Source organism: Kogia breviceps, chromosome 14, assembly GCF_026419965.1.
Source record: "Kogia breviceps isolate mKogBre1 chromosome 14, mKogBre1 haplotype 1, whole genome shotgun sequence".
Classification (NCBI taxonomy): Eukaryota; Metazoa; Chordata; class Mammalia; order Artiodactyla; family Physeteridae; genus Kogia; species Kogia breviceps.
In genome coordinates, this window is record NC_081323.1 from 17706423 (window position 1) to 17727332 (window position 20910).

General features: G+C 47.3%; 1 protein-coding gene across 27 annotated transcripts in view; it reads left to right on the forward strand.

Annotated features, from left to right (window-relative positions):
• PTPRT (protein tyrosine phosphatase receptor type T) overlaps positions 1-20910 on the forward strand; it is a 1303183-nt gene that overhangs the window by 1270089 nt on the left and 12184 nt on the right. For 26 of the 27 annotated variants that reach the window (XM_067013228.1, XM_067013229.1, XM_067013240.1 and 23 more), the window contains one exon: positions 3080-3211. In XM_067013228.1, coding sequence (XP_066869329.1) covers positions 3080-3211 — 132 coding nt within the window. Of the gene's footprint in view, positions 1-3079; positions 3239-20910 lie in introns of those variants that run through there. The other variant, XM_067013241.1, reaches the window with a different exon arrangement.

Below are 20910 nucleotides of genomic sequence, written 5' to 3' on the forward strand. Positions count from 1 at the left end.
GAAGTGCACACCTACCTTGACCTGGTTTGGGATTAGGTGGTCATGTTCCTACCCCAGTGGGTCCATGCTCCTGACGTGTATGCTTCTGTCCGGGGTCCTCCAGCTACTTCCGGTTATCGTCCCTCCACTTCCGGGATGTGAGATGTTTGCGGCTGGAAGGAACTGTGCATCATCCAGTCTCATCCATGCACTTTCCAGCAAAGGAAACTGAGGCCAGAGGAAGAGACTCACTCAAAGATACCCAGAGAGCTAGTAGCAGGCTGGACCCTTGGACTCCTGGCTTACTCTAGAATTTATTCCTGGAGCCTCCCCTCAGTTTCCTTGATTCAGTAAGACGCAGACATCTTTCCTCCCAAGACTCGGGACCAAGAACAGCATTGCTTGACTGGGGAAGAGCCCTTCCAGGTCCCGCCCCCACCTATGCCTGAAGCCAAGTCCATCCAGCCCACAGGAACCTCCCATCTTACCTGGAACAGGAAGGAACATGGGGTACTGTCTGCTGGGGTCAAGGCCAACGACCTCTCTGACCACTAATCCTCTTGAAATGTATCCCCAAGCAATCCTGAGTGTTTGTTAGAGGCAGAGGGGTGGCAGGAAGTCAGTGCCTATCTCAGCTCTGTGGGCGCCTGCCCTGGCCTCTGCCCACAGGGTGCCCAAGTCCTCCACGGAAGCCCTGGCTCTGGGTCCGGAAGCAGGGAGTCTTGTCCTGGTCAGATCAAACAGCTGGATGTGGAGGGAAGACTGCAGGCTTTAGCTTGGAGTCTTCCAAGGTCAGCGTGTGCATGTATGCGTGAGTGTGCGTACGTGTGCATGCGTGTTCACACACATCTGGGGTGAGAGATGGGGCCTGGGGGTGCACCCACACTTCCAAGTGCCTCCCAGCGTTGTCTCCCCCTTGTCCCAACTCCCCCTCCGTTCCTTCCTCATCCAAGCATCAAACACGCTCCTGGCCTCTGCTTAGTATATTAGATGCCGCCTGGAGTCAAATGCCTTCTGCCAAGCTCTGATGCTGATTGTGTCCTCTTTGTCCACAGGGCATTTCTCCTGTGAGCCATCACTGGGGTCTTTGCCTTGCTTATTTAAAAAAAAAAAAAAAAAGTCCTTATCTGTATTCCAGCTTGGTTTGGGCATTATCTGGTAACCATGGCAGCTTTGCTGCTAGCAGAAAAATATGAAGTCCTCTGGGTTAATTTTTAATGTTTCCCTTGGTGAAGGATGATGTTATCCATGAAATGGATTGCCAGCTGATCCCTGAAACCCGGCAGGAGCACGGATCTCGAACATATTTTCAGATAAGGCTTTGTCAGGTATGCTGGCCTAATAGAGCATTTATCACAGAGACAGGGAAAATGGAAAGAAAACTAACATCCACTGAGTGAATGTGTTGGGGGCAGTCTGTCAGATCCTGAACACAGACTATCTCATTCTGCATTTGGATATGATTATTCCCATTTTCTGGATGAGGTACCGAGGGTCAGAGAATTTCCATGACTGTCTCCAGGTCAACCCTCTCAGAAAGGGTGGAGCCAGGGCCTGAACCCCAAGTCTTTTGACTCTTAAAGCCTAGATTTTTTTTCCATGTCTGGAAATGTCTGCAGACCAGCTTCTGCCCCTAGAGTTTGGCTTTTGGGGGAACTCAACATTCCGTTCTCCTAGATTCTTCCTCTGACCATTCCATGGGCAGGAGAAGACCCTTCGAAGACAAAACCCCCTAGTGCATCTGTGTCATCTGCGGTTGCAAGGCATGTTCTTTGCCATCAGGACACCAAGAGATAAAAAGAACAATGGCAGGTGCTTTAGGTATTCTATTTGGCAGAGTGTTTTGCCAGAGGCTTTTCCTGGTTTGAATGGGCAAACTTTTCCCTGCTTTGAATGCGAAGAAGTCCCTCCCCAATCCTCCTGCTGCCCTGTGACTCCACTGCAAACAGGCATAAACAATCACTCAAGAAAACTTGTTGAGAATATGAGTTATTTCTCAGGTTTTACAAACCACTAGTGAAGCGGAGATGCCCCCCCAATCTTTCCAAATACCTTCTCACAGGTACTGTAATAAATAGCACCCAGTTGAAGCTTCAGATGTAGTCCAGACTCACACAGGCCATTTTCTCTGCGCCTCAGTTCCCCACCTGCTATGTGGGACTGAGTTTATTCAGTTGTTTGCTGGACCTGTCCTGGGCGTCCAGTGGGCCGGCCATGAGGCTCCAGTGCCGAGGATGAAGAACCAAGTCAGAGATGGTCCCGCCCTGCCAGCGGGCTCACAGCTGGGTTCTTGCTGGCTGCTCTTTTCACGTGCATATCTTTTTCATCTGTACCACGGCCATCCCTTTGGAGTTATGACTCCCATCTTCCAGTTGAAGAACCTGAGATTTGGAGAGATCTAATACCTTTCCAGTGCTCAGCACTGATTTAAAAGAAGTCACTCTATAAATGTGCTTGAATGAATGAATGAATGAATGAATGATTGGGTGGATAGACGGATGGATGGATGAATGAATGACTTATAACGTACAAGTGGCAAAGCTGGGTTTGAACCCAGGTCTGCCTGACTCTAAAACCTGAGCACCTTCACTGCCCCCATTGGCTCACAGGACACAGTGCCCACCTTATGCCAGACCAGCTCAGCCCGCATTCCAGCCTTGGGGCAGGAGTGAACCTCTTGCACTATAAGCCCCTTCAGGAGGCTCTCTGCCTCGGGCTGAGCCAACCCCTCCTCCAGCATAACATTTCCCTTTTATCCCAAGAGGTGCCTTGGCCAGCAGAGCAGCAAACCTGCATCCAGAATCTTTCATTTCATATTGTAATGATGATTATTTGCTGAGCTCCAAGACATAAATAATTTATCGGATAATCCCCATCCGAGTGACACCTTCCTAATGAAATGTCTTAGGCGGGAGGAGAATGAGTTCACTATGAGAAGGTCCCCTTTGCCACCAGGGCACCCCGAGATGAGAACGGGCAGTTGCTTTGTGTAAGCTATCTGGCAGATCAGGGGGCCCCTGGCAGCCGTCTGGGCCTCATGATCATCAGAACATCGCTGACGGGTGTATGTTTCATGAAGCCCGTGTCGCTCTTTTGTCAGAGCCACAAGCAGCCTGCCGCTTTCGTGGTCACACAACACCCTCTACCCAACACCGTGGCGGACTTCTGGAGGCTGGTGTTCGATTATAACTGCTCCTCTGTGGTGATGCTGAATGAGCTGGACACTGCCCAGGTAGGAGGAGGCCCGGCCCGGCCCTAGGTGCTCAGGTGTGTTCGGGCAGCCGTGCCCAAGAGTTGGAGGGACAGCCCTCTGCTGCCTGTGCCCAACCCGGCTGCCCTCTGGTGGGCACTGTCTGCCGGTGAGCACCAAGCCAAGCCCGTTCAGCTTCCAGCTGAGACCCAGGGACTCCCCTGCCAGGCCCTGCCACCCCCCGGCCCTCCCGGTTCCAGCAATGACTCCCCCCGTGTCTGTGAGTTTTATCCAGCCCCCTCGCTGGCCAGGACCAGAGTCTGCTGCTTCATGCCCCAGACACCGGTTAGGGTATCGCCCTAACCTCATCATGCAGAGCTCACAGAGAAGGCTCCCGCCCCAGCTCTGAGCACCTCCAGCCGTGCAGCCTAGCCTGATACCCGGCCACGCTCAACCACTCTCCCCCCTCTGAGATGCAGCCAGACTAACAGAGCCTGGGGCTTGAACCATTGGCCCTTTGCCCACTGATCACCCTGCTGAGGCCTGGCTGTATCACAGGTGACCCTTGTGTCCCAGCAGGCTCCATGCCTTAGCTCCTCTGCATGTGACAGTTCCAAGCATCGTGTGCCTACAGCACACCCCCATAGTCAGGCCACAGGACGCGTGTCGTGGGGCAGCTTCTGGGGCTCACACCCCTGTGGCAGGGCAGCCGTTCGTGGGTGGAGGCGGTGACGATGGCCTTGTAGGGTTTTGGAAAGCCATCCCATCACTGTCTCGAAGGAAACCCAGAGTAACTCAGAGGATTCCCTTGTGAGCACTGGCCTTGGGCAGGCCTTGTGTGGGAAGAAGAAAAATGGATCTGAGCTGTAGCCTCAGCCCTCCAGGAGCTCGCACTCCTGCCACAGAGACAGATGAGCAAATTGTCCCCACCTCGTGTGGCAGCACTATAATAGAGGTCAGCTGCGAAGTGCTGTGCTGGCCGGGAGCGGAGAGCAATTACTTCTGCCCAGAGGGTGAGGGAAGACTTCAGAAAGGTGACTTTGGCCTGGAAGAAGGCAGCAGAGATCTGGCGTCTGGGGGATGAAGTCCGCTGGGTAAGTCTCTCCAGGCAGAGGGAACACCAGGGACAAAGGCCCGCGGGGGTCACTGTGTCGGCTCGCCTGCAGGACAGGCTTCGGTGGCAGTGGGGCTGGGGGGATGTCAGGAGGAGAAGAGGGTGGTGATGCTGGACGATGCAGCCGGGCCAGCTTGCAGAGGGCCGCCCGTGCCAGGCCAAGGGGTTTGGGTCTTGGCCCGCAGTATGGTAAATATCAGACTTTTACTCTTGGAAGCAACAGAGTCCTTTCTGGGAATGAAAGCTTTCGTGCAAGCCCAGCCTTTAAAACAGTGAAGCAGGAGGTGGGGTCGGAAGCTCCACCCACACTAGTCTTTGGGCTCCTCCTGGTGCCCCTTCCTGGGTGAGTCAGCCGCTCTGGGCACTTTGGCGGAACCCCTGGTGTTCTAGGAGCGCAGGTAGAAAGCCCTTGGTGTGCAGGGAGGAGAGACACTGCAGAGCTGAAGTGGGGGTGTGGCAGAGTCAGAACTCCTGATAGGAAACTGGGTCTGGGGAAGAATCTGGAAACAGGAGAGAGTAGAGGTCCACAGGTTTAGGGAGCAGTTGGATGTGGGAGGTGAATGAGAAGAAGTCATGGATGGTGACAGGGGTTCTAGTGTGGATAGGTGGGGAAGGCAGGGGAGGAGTGAAGAGGCAGGAGGACGTTTGGGAGGGCAAGGAGAGGAGCAGATCACAGCCGACCCCTGAACAAAGCGGGAGTTAGGGGCACCAGTCACCCATGCAGTCAGAAATTCGCTTATAACCTGTAGTCGGCCCTCCATGTACGGGGCGCCTCTGCGTGCGAGGCTATTCCATATTCGCGGTTACTCCGTATTCGCGGTTACTCCGTATCCGCGGTTCCCCCATATCCGCAACTCTGTGTCCCACGGATTCAACCAACCGCAGATCCTGTAGTACTATATTATTTACTATTGAAAAAAAATCTGCATATAAATGGACCCCGCACAGTTGAGACCCGTGTTGTTCCAGGATCAACAGGTAGTAGGGCAGGGGTCCCCAACCCTCTGGCCACGGACCAGTTTCGGTCCTTGGCCTGCTAGGAACCAGGCCGCGTGGCAGGAGGCGAGCGGCGGGAGGGCCAGCGAGCAAAGCTTCGTCTGCCCCTCCCCCTCCCCGCCCCCATCGCTCTCATCACCGCCTGAACCGTCCCCTCCTCCCGGGTCCCTGGAAAAACTGTCTTCCACAAAACCAGTCCCTGGTGCCAAAAAGGTTGGGGACCACTGTAGTAGGGGACGAAATTGAGCGCAACTTAGGATGTGCATGTAGGAGTCGTTCAGGAGAGCGTCTGTTCATTCAGTCCACATTTGTTGAGTAGCCGCTATTTGCCAGAAGCTATTCTAGGTGCTTGGAAATGCATCAGTTAACATGACAGAGAAAGAAAAAGAGCAAATTCCCATCTTTTACACTACTTCTGTTCTCAAGCAGGAGAGACATAAACAGCAAACACTTTGTAATGGACTTAATTATATGTTAAAGGTGACAAGTGTATGGAAAAAGAAAAAGAAGAGGGCAGGGCTGGAAGGCTGGTTTGGGGCACGGGCTGCACCTGTAATTGAGTGATCAAGGTGGGCTTCATTGAGAAGGTCGCATCTGAACGCAGATTTGGAGGAGGTGCGAGGCTGCACCACGTGACCGTCTCAGGGAAGAGCATCCCAGGCAGGGAGGGGCATGACCCGCACCAAGGACTTATGGTGGTGGAACAGGCGGAGGCCATTGCCACTGGAGCAAAGCCAGTGTGGACAGCAGCAGAAGGTGTGACACAGAGACACAGCAGGGCCAGGTCATACGGGCCTTGGGGATCACAGGAAGAACTTGTGATTTTACTCTTAGAGAAATGAGGAGCCATTGACAGGTCTTGAGCCGAGGAGCGACTTGAAAAAGAAATTGGACTTTTTTCTTTAAAGCATCCCTCTGGCTACTGTGTGGAGAACAGACTGCTGGTGCGGGAAGGGGCAGGGTTGTTGCTAAGTGCAGAAGCAGAGAGGACAGAGGAGGCCCCTGCAGTAACCCGGGTGACAGGTGATGGTGGCTGGAGCCTAGGTGGTAGCAGTGGAGTGGATTCTGGGTATATCCTGAAGGTAGAGCCAACAAAATATCCTGCCAGACTGAATAGGGAATGTGAGAGAAAAAGAGGAAGCAAGGATGACTCCAAGGTTTAGGGCCTGAATGACGGACGGTTAGAATCTGAGATAAGCATGAAATGTGACAGATTCCCATAAAACAGAGACCCTGCAGAGTTCCAAAGTCAGAAGGCATCACCACCCCATCCCTCTGCCTGAAAATGTAAAACAGTGAACTCTGGTCCATGAGCCCATGAGTGAAGAAGCAGAGCCCTTTTTCCAACATCCCTTTTTGCAAAACCGGAGCTCAGGCACAGAGGAGGAGTTTCAGAGAACCTCACTTTGGGACACATAAAGTAGCAAGGGTCAAGGTCATTGGCTATAGCTCCCCCTTCAAGGGTGGCTCTTGGGTGAATGAAGATCTTTCAGCTCCAGATGTTGGCGCAGTCTTTGAGAGCTGATTCTCTAAACGCAAAAACACCAGGCTCAGAAGTGCCCTGAGGTTGGCTGCCGTATGCAGCTGGCAAGCATCCCCTGAAATCAGCAGATGAATAGAGTACTTATTGATATAAATATCATCACCACAACAGCTGGGCGCCTTGCGAAAATAAACAGTGACACAGCGTGAGCATCAGAAAAGCCACCCTCAGCACCTGGAGGGGTGGCGCTTTGAAGTGGCATCAGCACTTGTCTGCCAGCCTGCCCATGCTGAGGCAGCCCACGACTTTGGCCAGTCCAGCAACACAGACAGGTCTGCCATAGGTCCTGAGTATTGTTCAATTGCTCCCAGGAGGACCAGCGCCACATCCTGTGGTTTGACTGGGGACCAACCGGTAAGGGCTTGTGTTGGTGACTACCTATAATTTGTAGCAAAATAAGGTTGTGCAGAGGATGAAAGATCTCCAGGTGCTTTATTTTCTTGTACTGCCGGCCAAATCTGTCTGCTTCTGTTCAGAATCCTATACCACGTCATTCAATCAGCCATCCCCAGCCGCGGACATTTTTCCATTCTCCCTAGTGGCTGCTGCTCAAAGACAGTTATGAGCAGTGGGGGGCTCAAGATAAAGGCTCCCAAAGCAATTTCATTGACCTTAGAGATTTTTTTAAGCTCTTTGGGACTCCAAAGGGCTGTGGTAGGATTAGCGGGGCAAAATCCCAACCACAACATCCAGCGAATGACACTGTGGTTTCTGATGGGCACATCAGGAAGAATCTCTTCAACTACACCCAATAGCATTGACAAGATCTCTTGCATCTTTGTGGGCTCTATGATGAGACCGGAGTCCACGGGGACCAGACACCAGAGAGAAGCCCTCTTCTTGGTCAGGCCACACCCACTATCTTGTTTAGAATCCTCTATGCCCACCATGGGGTGGGTCTGTGTGGTAGACAGAATCTTGGCCCCCCCCAAAGATGTCCACATCCTAATCCCTAAATCTACGAAGGTATGAATGGTAAATGGGAATTTGCAGATGTGATGAAGTTCAGGATCTTGAGATATGTAGGTTGTCCTGGGTTATCCAGGTGACCCTGCTGTTAGAGCCTTTATAAGAGGGAGGCAGGAGGATGAGAGTCAGGAACAGATCGTGTGACAGCGGAAGCAGAAATTGGAGTGATCGGGCCACAAGTCAAGGAATGCTGGCAGCTTCTTACACTGGAAAAGATGAGGAATGGCCTCTCCCCTAGAGACTCCAGAAAGGAACACAGACACCCCAGCTGACACTTTGATTTTAACCCCTGCAGGCTCATTTCAGATTTCTAACCTCCAGGTAAGAAATTTGTGTGGTTTTACGCCACTGCGTTCGTGGCAGTTTGCTTACAGCAGTTCCAAGAAGCTAAGACAGGCAGCAAAAATGAAAACAGAAATTCAGACCTAGAAGTATAGGAGTTAGAGCCCACGGAGAGTGAGAGACTGAAATCCTGGAGAAAGCCAGAATCAGCCTGGGGTACCGGACTAGAGAGTGGCTTGAGCTGGAGAAATCCACGTCTGAATCAGTGTCCATCAGGAGCCGTGAGGGAGCGGGCTGGGGAGAGGCAAGGAGAAGGCAGATGGCCACCTCACCAGTGGCAAGAGGCGTGCTGAGCCAGAGGGAGGTCTTTTAAAGGTCAAGGAGCACGCTTTCTGGGCCACATTCAATCACACATTCATCAACATACATTTACTGAGAACCTACCGTGTGCCAGGCACAAACCGAGACACAGCAAAGCACAAAAGAGGCACAAAAAAATCCCCAATCCCCATGGAGCAGGTGTTCTAGGGAAGTAATATCCACCTCCTAGACTCTCTTTGGCATCAGACAGGCTGGAAGCATCACACCAGGACCCTCAAGCTGCGGGGAGAAGCTGAGCAGGGAGCAGAAGGGATGGATGGGAGAACTGGGTCCAGGCAGCATGTTGCGCTGCGCCCAGCACTGCGGCCAGGCGGCACTGGAGGAGCCAGCAGGGGGTGACCACCACAACCCCACCGGCCTGCAGTCAGGCTTGAGGGTCAGCGAGACCTGGCCTCATTTCTGTTGTTTCCATAGAATAAGTGCTGGGGCTTTAGCATTCCTTGAATATTCTACTCATGTATGATATTGGCTCTGCCTGGAGGATCCCCTGAGCTTCTCAGTATTTTTACTCGTCTCTAATTCTAGGCAGTACACTTGACCTTGCTTACATCTTAGAGATTTTATAAACTAAGTGTTCTCCAAACACCTTTCAATATTTCCCATGTCTTCCCTCCAAAGACTTGCCACTTTGAAAGCCTTTATTTCCCAAACTGTATTGACTAATTAATAATGTAGAACTGTCTCAATGCAATTCTGATCTGCAGGCCATAGACAGGGCTAAAACAATGAGGTGCTCTAAAGCCAGAGACGCGGTGTCCTCCGCTCAGGACAACGGTGTGATCCCCTTTGGCTTTTGAAGACCTTGGAGATAGCTCGTTGGCTTCTCCTACCAACTTTATGGACGCCACTGTGGAAACCACTGGTCTGACCCAGGTCCACTTCCTCTCATTTTGCAGGTCAGGAAGCTGAGGCCCAGGCAGGCTTTGTCCAAAGTCCCACAGCCGCCCCTGACCCAGGCCCAGGGCTCCCTGCCAGGGATGGTAAAGACTTCCGCCGCCGTTTAAACAGCAGGATTTCCAGGGCCCCCGTGCCTGATAGGCAATGGCTTGCTGGTACCTGGGTATATGGAGCAGGAAGGAGTGTTGCTTACTTTAAAACAAGAAAGAGCCCCAGTTCTGAACTCCCACGGTGAAAAGTCTGAGAGGTCAGGCGATGCCAAGCCAAGTGAAAAGGTGAGGGAGGTGAGGGCCAAGAACATGCCTTCCCATGGAGCTTCTGGAAGTGAGAGAGGCAAGCTTGTCATCCTCCCAGGAAGAAAGCAGGGGCGATGTTTCAGAGATGTCTTTTCCTGTCGTTGTGCCTGGAAGGCAAATAGCAAGCACTGATAGCCCCATTTCTATCTTGGCTTGTGAAAACACAGCCTAACATGCTGGCAAAATACACGGGATGCCCAAGTCTGTGTCTCTGCATTGCAAGGGGTCATGTTTCTGTCTCGGCCCCCACTGGAACAATAGAATAAGGAGTTTGGGGTCAAGAGACCTGAGTTCAAGTTCTAGCCTTGCCACTTACTTGCTGCATTGCCTTAAGCCAGTTTCCTGCCTTGTCAAAGTCTCAGTTTTATCATCTGTGAAGTTCGTATAACTCAGATGCCAGCGAAGTTCACTCTATCTTTGAAGATTTAAATAAAATAGGCTCTGTTTCCTCTTCCCTTCCTGTGGGAAATTCCACTGTCCACCCCCAAGGTTTCTGGGAATTCCAAGGGGGTCCTGTATTCATGTCCACTTACAAGTTCCAGCTCAGGCTTTACCGGAGGCAACATGGGGTTCATATCCCGGCAACGCCTGTGGCTGAAGGTGGAACGTCGCACATCCCGGTTCTTAAACCCCACCTGTCTCCTCACACACACCTGGCGGCTGGCAGCACATCTTCTCCCCCGACCCTGTTGCCCAAACCACTTTCTTCTTTCCTCCCCTATTCTTCCACCCCTCCCCCAAAAGCTGTTCCATTCTTAAGCTGCATAAATTCATCTTTCTCTTTATTCCTTCCTTCCAAAACCTGCCCTGAGCTTTTGCCTTCCACCCACCCTACTTCCTCTGTAGATATTTTCCTAAACTCCCACCCTTCCTTCCCGGAAACAAACTCTGATGTACCTAAGAGTGAGTTTCCACCCACTACATGGAATTGCAGTATCACCTCGTGGGACGATGGATAGGTGAACGGAGAATGGATGGGCAGATGTGCTTTGATTATGGTCCACGTGCCTTTCTCTCTCTCTCCCTGGCTTCACGCCCTCCTCTTCCCTTACAGTCCGTCTTCCTTACCTGGCCACAGAGTTAAAGCCAATGATATGTTTGGGGCTCTTTATGGAAGTCTATTTAAATGAATTTTGTCATCACTGATCTGAATTTTTTTTTTTTTTTTTTTTTGCGGTACGCGGGCCTCTCACTGCTGTGGCCTCTCCCGTTGCGGAGCACTGGCTCCGGACGCGCAGGCTCAGCGGCCATGGCTCACGGGCCCAGCCGCTCCGCGGCATGTGGGATCCTCCCGGACCGGGGCACGAACCCGTGTCGCCTGCATCGGCAGGCGGACTCTCAACCACTGCGCCACCAGGGAAGCCCGCTGATCTGAATTTTTAAACCAATTCAAGTAACCCTTATATTTTTCTCTTAAAAATACTAATTCACTTCACCTTTAAGTGGCCTGGGATTGATTCCCTCCTATGGATCACACGGACCTTGGTAAGTAGAGTCCTTCATCTCTAGAAGCTATATTACTTGGCTTTTCCATTTGATCAAAGTATTTTTTTAATTAACAGAAGGCATAACTAAGGTGCACTGAAATATGCTTTAGAATTGTTTATTCCAAAAATAGACCATATGCTAGTTTTCATTTAACTCATCAGAGCGTGTTTATTTCAGTGACTAACAAGCTTTCTGATTCCATCAGCAAGAGAATGATGTCTAACAGGGAGACAGCCTTGGTGTTTGTTAGATTTCCTGTGTGAACGTGCACCCCTGAAGGACATCTTTCTGTGCCCCAAGCAGCAGTGGAGATCACTGGTGGAATAATGCACGGCAGCTGTTCCAGGGCTGTCCACACAGGCTTCATGACTTTCGCCTGGTTTAACTTGTTCTGAAAATAAATAGCAAAAGCCCCTCTGCTTTTCCAGGAGAAGCATGGCCATTTCTAAATCAGCAGCAGCAGCAGCAGCTGCAGTGGCTTCCCTCCCCGGCCCCCCAGGTGCGGTCATCAGCCCAGCCGTGTGCATCTGCAGTGGCGAGGCCCTCCCTATGGGCAGGAAACACCACCCCCCCTAGACGGATGGGTAAGAAAGAGAGAAGAAGCAGAACACTAGGATATAAGGTAGGAAAAGGCTGGGCTATAGGCTAAAGGATTGGAATCTATCATGGAGACAACTACTGCAAAAGTTTCCCATCTAAGGAAGAAAGGGACAATGTTACATTGAGTGTTTGTGTGGCCCCAGGTCAGCTGCGTCCCTGTGGTTTTAGACTGCTAAGTGGACTTCCTTGAACCCCCTATTTCCAGGGCCTTAAGAAACCATAAACTCCTCTCCCCAAGATTTCTATAACCTTTTGTTTCTTTTTTAATTTCTTTTAAATTTTTAATATAATTTTTAAAGGTTACTTCCCATTTACAGTTATTACAAAATATTGGCTAGATTCCCTGTGTTGTACAATACATCCTGGAGCCTATCTTACACCCAATAGTTTGTACCTCCCACTCCCCCACCCCTTGATTACCCCTCCCCCTCCACTGGTAGCCACTAGTTTGTTCTCTATACACGTCTGCTTCTTTTTTGTTATATTCGCTAGTTTATTGTGTTTTTTAGATTCCATATGTAAGTGATATCATACAATATTTGTCTTTGTCTGACTTATTTCATTTAGCACCATGCCCTCCAAGTCCAGCCATGTTGCTCCAAAGGCAAAATTTCATTCTTTTTTATAACTGAGTAGTATTCCATTGTGTATATATATAACATTTTCTTTATCCATTCATCTGTTGGTGGTCACTTTAGTTTGCTTTCATATCTTGACAGTTGTAAATAATGCTGCTATGAACATTGGAGTGCAAGTATCTTTTAGAATGAGTGCTTTTGGGTTTTTTTGGATATAGACTCAGGAGTAGAATTGCTGGGTCATATGGTAGTTCTATTTTTAATTTTTTGAGAAACCTCCATACTGTTTTCCACAGTGGCAGCACCAATTTACATTCCCACCAACAGTGTACAAGGTTTCCTTTTTCTCCACATCCTTGCCAATATTTATTATTTGTGTTCTTTTTGATGATGGCCATTCTGACAGGTATGAGGTGATATCTCCTTGTGGTTTTGATTTGCATTTCCCTGATGATTAGCTATGTTGAGAATCTTTTCATATGCTTATTGGGCATCTGCATTCCCTCCTTGGAAAAATGTCTATTCAGCACAGTTTTTCAATCAGCAGAATTAAAACTGTGAGTTGTATGAGCTGTTTATATATGTTGGATATTAATCCCTTATTAGTCATATCATTTGCAATGATATTCTCCCATTCAGTAGGTTGTCTTTTCATTTTGTCAGTGGTTTCCTTTGTTGTGCAAAAGCTTTTAAGTTTAATTAGGTCCCATTTATTTACTTTTGCTTTTATTTCCTTTACTTTAGGAGGTGGATCCAAAAAAATATTTCTGTGACTTGTGTCAAAGAGTGTTCTGCCTGTGTTTTCCTCCAGGAGTTTTATAGTATCTGGTCTTACATTTAGATCCTCAATCCATTTTGAGTTTATTTTTGTGTATGGTGTTAGAGAATGCTCTAATTTCATTCTTTTACATGTGCTGTCCAGTTTTCCCAGCACTACTTATTGAAGAGACTGTCTTTTCTGCATTGTATATTCTTGCCTCCTTTGTTGTAGATTAATTGACCCTAAGTGCATGGGTTTTTTTCTGGGCTTTCTATCCTGTTCCATTGATCTTTGGTTCTGTTTTTGTGCCAGTACCATAGTGTTTTGATTACTGTAGCACTGTAGTAGAGTCTGAAGTCAGGGAGCATGACTCCTCCAGCTCCAATCTTCTTTCTCAAGATTGTTTTGCCTCTTCAGGGTCTTTTATGTTTCCATACACATTTTTTAATTATTTGTTCTAGTTCTGTGAAAAATGCCATTGGTATTTTTATAGAGAGTGCATTGAGTCTGTAGATTGCCTTGGATATTATGGTCATTTTAACAATATTTATTCCTCCAATCCAAGAACACAGTATATCTTTCCATCTCTTTGTGTCGTCTTCAGTTTGTTTCATCAGTGTCTTATAGTTTTTGGAGTACAGGTCTTTTGCCTCCTTAGGTAGGTTTATTCCTAGTTATTTTATTCTTTTTGATGCAATGGTACATGGGATTGTTTTCTTAATTTCTCTTTCTGATACTTTGTTGTTAGTGTATAGAAATGCAACAGATTTCTGTATATTAATTTTGTATCCTGCAACTTTACTGAATTCATTGATGAGCTCTAGTTGTTTTCTGGTGGCATCTTTAGGATTTTCTATGTATATAGTATCATGCTGTCTGCAAACAGTGACAGTTTTACTTCTTCCTTTCCAATTTTGATTCCTTTTATTTCCTTTTCTTCTCTGATTGCTGTGGCAAGGACTTCCAAAACTATGTTGAATAAGAGTGGCAAGAGTGGACATCCTTGTCTTGTTCCTGATCTTAAAGGAAATGCTTTCAGCTTTTCACCACTGAGTGTGATGTTAGCTGTGGGTTTGCCAAATATGGCCTTTATTATGTTGAGGTATGTTCCTTCTCTGCCCACTTTCTAGAGAGTTTTTATCGTAAATAGATGTTAAATTTTATCAGAAGCTTTTCTGCATCTATTGAGGTCATCATACGGTTTTTCTTCTTCAATTTGTTAATGTGGTGTATCACATTGATTTTCAGATTTTAAAAATCCTTCCATTCCTGGGATAAATCCCACTTGATCATGGTGTATGATCCTTTTAATGTATTATTGGGTTCATTTTGCTAGTATCTTGTTGAGGATTTTTGCATCTAGGTTCATCAGTGATATTGGCCTGTAGAGTGTGTGTGTGTGTGTGTGTGTGTGTGTGTGTGTGTGTGGTATCTTCGTCTGGTTTTGGTATCAGGAGGGTGCTGGCCTCATAGAATGAGTTCGGGAATGTTCCTTCCTCTGCAATTTTTTGGAATAGTTTCAGAAGGATAGGTGTTAACTCTTCTCTAAATGTTTGGTAAAAAATTCACCTGTGAAGCCATCTGGTCCTAGACTTTTGTTTGTTGAGAGTTTTAAAATTACTGATTCAATTTCATTACTGGTAATTGGTCTGTTCATATTTTCTTGTTCTAAGTTCAATCTTGGGAGATTTTATCTTTCTAATAATTTGGCCATTTCTTCTAAGTTGTCCATTTTATCAGCATGTAGTTCATAGTAGTCTTTTACAATCATTTGTATTTCTGTGGTGTCAGTTGTAACTTCTTTTTCATTTCTGATTTTATTTATTTGGGCCCTCTCCCTTTTCTACTTGATGAATCTGGCTAAAGGTTTGTCAATTTTGTTTCTTTTCAAAGAACCAGCTTTTAATTTCATTGATCTTTTTTTTTTTTTTAGTCTCTATTTCTGCTCTGATCCTTCTTTCCTTTCCTTCTACTAACTTTCGGGGTTTTCTTGTTCTTCTTTCCCTAGTTGCTTTAGATGTAAGCTTAGGTTGTTTGAGATGTTTCTTGTTTCCTGTGGTAAGTTTGTATCACCATAAACCTCCCTCTTAGCTTTGCTTTTGCTACATCCCATAGGTTTTGGATCGTCATGTTTTCGTTTTCATTGTCTCTAGGTATTTTTTTATTTCCTCTTTGATTTCTGCAGTGATGCATTGGTTGTTTAGTAGCATACTGGTTAGCCTCCACGTATTTGCAGGTTTTTTCTTGTAGTTGATTTCTAGTTTCATAGTGTTGTGGTCAGAAAAGATGCTTGATATGATTTCAACTTTCTGAAATTTACCAAGGTTTATTTCGTGGCTGAGCATGTGATCTATCCAGAAGAATGTTCCATGTGCACTTGAAAAGAATGTGTATTCTGCTGCTTTGGGATGGAATGCTCTTTATATATCAGTTAAGTTCATTTGGTCTAATGTGTCATTTAAGGCCTGTGTTTCCTTATTGATTTTCTGTCTGGATCATCTGTCCATTGATGTAAGTGGGATGTTAAAGTCCCCTACAATTATTGTGTTACTGTCGATTTCTACTTTCATGTCTGTTAATATTTGTCTTATATATTTAGGTGCCCCTATGTTGGATGCATATATATTTACAATTGTTGTATCTTCTTCTTGGATTGATCCCTTGATCATTATGTAGTGCCCTCCTTTGTATCTTGTAAGTCTATTTTAAAGTCTGTTTTGTCTGATGTAAGTATTGCTACTCTTTCTTTTGATTTCCATTTGCATGGAATACTATTTTCCATCTCCTCACTTTTAGTCTGTATGTGTCTCTAGAGCTGAAGTGAGTCTCTTGTAGGAAGCATATATATGGGTCTTGTTTTTGTATCCATTCAGCCACTCTGTGTCTTTTGGTTGGAGCATTTAGTCCATTTACATTTAAGGTAATTGTTGATATGTATGTTCTTATTGCTGTTTTGTTAATTATTTTGGATTTGGTTTTTTCCCCGCTTTCTTCTTCTTCTCTTCTCTCGTGATTTGATGACTATCTTCAGTGTTATGTTTGGATTTTTCTTTTTTGTGTGTATATCTATTATAGATTTTTGGTTTACAGTTACCATGATGTTTTTGTATAGCAGTCTTTATATATAGATGTGATTATTTTGAGTTGATGACCTCTTAATTTCAAATGCATTTTTAAAACCCTACATTTGTACTCTCCTCCCCTCATGATTACTGTTTTTGATATCATATTTTATCTAATTGTTTTGTGTATCCCTTAACTGCTTATTGTGGATATAGATGATTTTACTACTTAGATCTTTTAACCTTCCTATTAGCTTTGTGTGTGGGTGATATCCTACCTTTACTGTATGTTTGCCTTCACTGGTGAGCTTTGTCATTTTGTAATTTTCTTTTTTCTAGTTGTGGCCTTTTCTTTTTTGCCTAGAGATCGTTTAACATTTGTTGCAAAGCTGGTTTGATGTTGCTGAACTCTTTTAGCTTTTGCTTATCTGTAAAGCTTTGGATTTCTCTATCAAATCTGAACGAGAGCCTTACTGGGTAAAGTATTCTTGTTTGTAGATTTTCCCCCTTCATCCTTTTAAATATATCATGCCACTCACTTCTGGCCTGCAGAGTTTCTGCTGAAAAATCAGCTGATAGCCTTATGGGAGTGCCCTTGTATGTTATTTGTTGCTTTTCCCTTGCTGTTTTTAATATTCTCTTTTTGTCATTTTAATTACAATGTGTCTTCATGTGTTCCTCTTTGGGTTAATCCTGTATGGGACTTTCTGCACTTCCTAGACTTGGGTGATTGTTTCTTTTCTGTGGTTAGGGAAGTTTTTAGCTATTATGTCTTCAAATATTTTCTCAGGTCCTTTCTCTTCTCCTTCTGAGACCCCTATAATGTGACTATTAGTGCTCTAGATATTGTCCCAGAGGTCTCTTAAACTGTCCTCATTTCTTTTCATTATTTCTTCTGTTCAGTGGCAGTGATTTCCATTACTCTGTCTTCCAGCTCACTGATCCATTCCTCCATATCATTTAGTCTACTATTGATTCCTTCTAGTGTATTTTTCATTTTTTGTATTCTTCATGTCTGTTCAGTTGTTTATCTCTTCTTTGTTTAAAACTTCTCCCTCTGTGCATGCATTCTTCTGAGTTCTTTGATCATCTTTATGATCACTACTCTGAACCTTTTCTTGGGTATATTACCTATCTCCACTTCACTTAATTCTTCTTCTGGGGTTTTATCTTGTTTCTTCGTCTGGAACATGTTCCTCTGCCACCCCATTTTGTCTAAGTTGCTATTTGTATTTTTATATATGTGGTAGGTTAGTTACGTTTCTCAATCTTGCATAAGTGGCCTTCTGTGGAAGATGTCCTATGCATCCCAGCAGTGCACTCCCCTCTCATCACCCAAGGTAGATGCTCTTGGGGTGCCACCTAAGACGGCTGCATGGGTCCTTCTGTTGTGGCGGCCTATGTGGGCAGTCTGGTAGGCTTGGTTGGCCCCTGACCCAGTTGGTTGCCAAGCTCTGCCTTGTACAGATGCTGGCTGCTAGTTAGTGTGGCCTGGTCACAAGGCACTGGCTGCAGAACGCTAGGGGTGTCCCAGGGCTACTGCTGGCTCACTGGTGGCTGGAGTCAGGGTCCCGAAGACTCTTGGGCTGTTGCCGATCCACTGGCAGGTAAAGCCAGGTTCAGGGGTTAGTGCCAGGCAAGCAGAGCCAGTTCCTGGAGTCTGGCTGCAGGGCCCAGGGATCCCTGAGCTCATTTCGGGTTGGAGGGGGGCAACTCCTGACACAGTTAGGTATGGGGTCTAGGGTATCTCAAAGCTTGCGTTGGCCTGCTAGCGGACAGGGCCAGGGCCCAGCTAGTCCCAGGGTAGGCTCTTGCCTACTGTGGGTGGGCTGGGTCTGCAGGCTGTGAGGTCATAGTTTTCTTGCATCTGGTGTTTGCCCCCTGGTGGGTGAGGCTGGTCTAGAGGCTAATGAGGACTTCCTGAAGGGAAGGGCCTATGCCTGCCCACTGGGAGGTGGAGTTGGGTCTTGGCCCTCTGGTGGGTAGGGCCATGTCTAGGGGCTTTTCTAGAGGTGACTGTGGGTTCAGGAAGTCTTTAAGCAGCCTGTCTGCTGATGGGTGGGGCTGTGTCCTTGCCCAGTTAGTTACTTAGCCTCAGGCATCCCAGCACTTGTACCTATAGGCTTTCGGGTGGGGTTGATGAGCCAGGATGGCAGCCACCAGCAGCAGTGTTCACATGGTAGAATGTTCCCAAATATGGCTGCCACCAGCGTCTATGTCCCCAGGGTGAGCCACAGCCATCCCCATCTCTCTGGGAGGCTCTCCAAGACCAGCAGATAGGTCTGGCCCAGGCTCCTATCAAATTACTGCTTTTGCCCTGGGTCCCAGTGAGTGTGAGATTTTGTGTGCACCCTTTAAGAGTGACGTCTCTATTTCCCCCGGTCCTGTGGGGCTCCCGAAATCAAGCCCCACTGGCCTTCAAAGCCAAATGCTCTGGGGGATCACCTTCCCAGTCCCCCAGGCTGGGGAGCCCAGTGTGGGGCTCAGAACTCTCACTCCTGTGAGAGAACCTCTGTAATGTAATTATTCTCTAGTTTGTGGGTCACCCACCCAGAGGTATGGGATTTGACTATGCTGTGAGTTTGCCCCTCCTACCTGTCTCTTTGTGGTTCCTTCTTTATGTCTTTAGGTTCCAGTCTTTTTCACCAATGGTTGTTCTGCAGATAGTTGTGATTTTGGTGTGCTCATGAGAGGAGGTGAGCTCAGGGCTTTCTACTCCACCGTCTTGGCGGCTCTCCTATACACTGTCGATGCTTATGTGCTCATGGTCTGGCCCTTCAGTTCACATAGAAGTGGAGCTGAGACCACGTAAGTCACCAAGGGAGCAAAGCTCAGTTCCTCGCCGGCTTCCACAAGAAACCCCCATGCACACTGAGCATTGTCCGTGTTTGTTATTATAAATTTGCTTAATATTTAGGAGTTTAGGAGAGGGGGGGCTCACATGACACACTGATTCACCTTCAGCCCTTGCACTGGTTCCCTTATGCTCCTACTTTTCCTCTTCCATCTCCTAGGTCCCTCTCAAGAACAACCCACAGGCCTCCCTCCTCTGACATACAGAACAGTGTCCCCATATCACAGGTGGCACCTGTCCCCACTGCTCTGTCAGGCTGGCTGACCAGGAATTTTCACGAGGCAGTCCTTTGGGTATTATTATCCTAAAGGGAAATTCTCATACGGGCTGCTAAGTAGAGGGAAAAAGACCCTTCACTTTATCCACCTTGTTTTGAGTGACCCTCTCCCACACTGCCAAATAATTATAGCTTACATTTATGGAGTACTTACTAGCTACAGACTCCTGTGCTAAGTAGACACATTCAGATTCACAGCCACTCATCACTTAACCCAGAGAAGCTAAGAGATTTGGCCAAGTCACTCAGCTAGGGAATGACAGGGCTGGGATTTGAGCCCAGGGCGCTTCAAGCAGGAGCCCCATTACCTTTTGCTCAGCTGCATACATGGGGCCAAAGTGGTGGTACCCACTGAGGCACAACCCCGGCACCTGGACACCAGGATAGTCTTGAGCTAAACCTTAGAGGACATGTCTTATTGACGAGAATCATTTCTGAGCCCCAGAGGGTCACCAGGAACAGACCATGGGCTTCCCCCATTCTCTCTCCCATTTCCCATGGCTAGATTATGTGTAGCATCCTGGCCTGGGGGCAGACCCTCATGATCCTTGGCAGCTGAAACACCACATCTGCCCACACGTCACCCGGCTGAATGTCACCCACGCCATTGCTGATGTGGTCTCACGGATTAGGGAACTCAAGTGAAAGGCTGGCTCTGATGTAGGATTAGAAGGACCCTGCAACCTTTCCCAGCCCTCTGGACATGAGGGAGAGTGACCTGGAAAACCAAATGCAGAGAAGTGTCCCAAAATAAAGGAGTCTTGTTTGAGGCAGAGTAGAAATCTTATTAAAAGAGATAAATCGTTCCACATTCTCCCCAGACTGAAAATATTGGGGATAATAGACTTTCCTTGATGCCTTGGATCCATGTACCTCATGTCAGGCAGGATCAGAGCCAACCTCTGGCAAAGGCACAATTGAATGCAGGTAATAAAGGCAATTATTTTTTTTAATTGGCAGTTCTGATTAATTCTCATTTCTCTGGCCAGCCCCAGACTTATCTATACCGGTCCCTCATTACTGTGAAGGTTGCAGGTCAGAAGAGCCAATGGCAAAGAGAAATGAAGTTCAAGTTGTGGATCTGTCATTACTGCACAGCTCAGCAGATGACTGTCCAGCCACAGAGACCGCTGTGACCAGCACTCCCCACCTACACACACACACACACACACACCACCTTTCTCAATATTCGCAAGGCACCATTGCATTATGAAATGCTTACCTTTGCTACTATCATTATTGTTGTTATTTTTGTTGAGCGCTGAGAGGTTCAAGAATGATATGAATCGCTGGGATGCAGTGGATGCCGGCACTCTGCTAAGGGCTTTCTTCCCATGTGTTCTCTCTTTATCCTTAGAACAGCCCTATAGGACAAGAGCTGGCCAACGTTCTCTGCAGAAAGAACCAGATAGGAAATACTTTAGGTTTTGCAGGCTGTGTGGTCTCTGTCACAACCACTCAAACCTGCCCTTATAGCTTGAAGGCAACCACAGAAAGTATGTAAATGGCTAATATAGCTAGATTTCACTGCAGCTTTATTTACAGAATCAGATGGCTTGCCAGGTTTGGCCAGTGGGCCATAATGTGAACACATGTTATCCCTAAGCTGGAGTTTAGGTTCCACAGCTAGGAAGGTGGGAGACG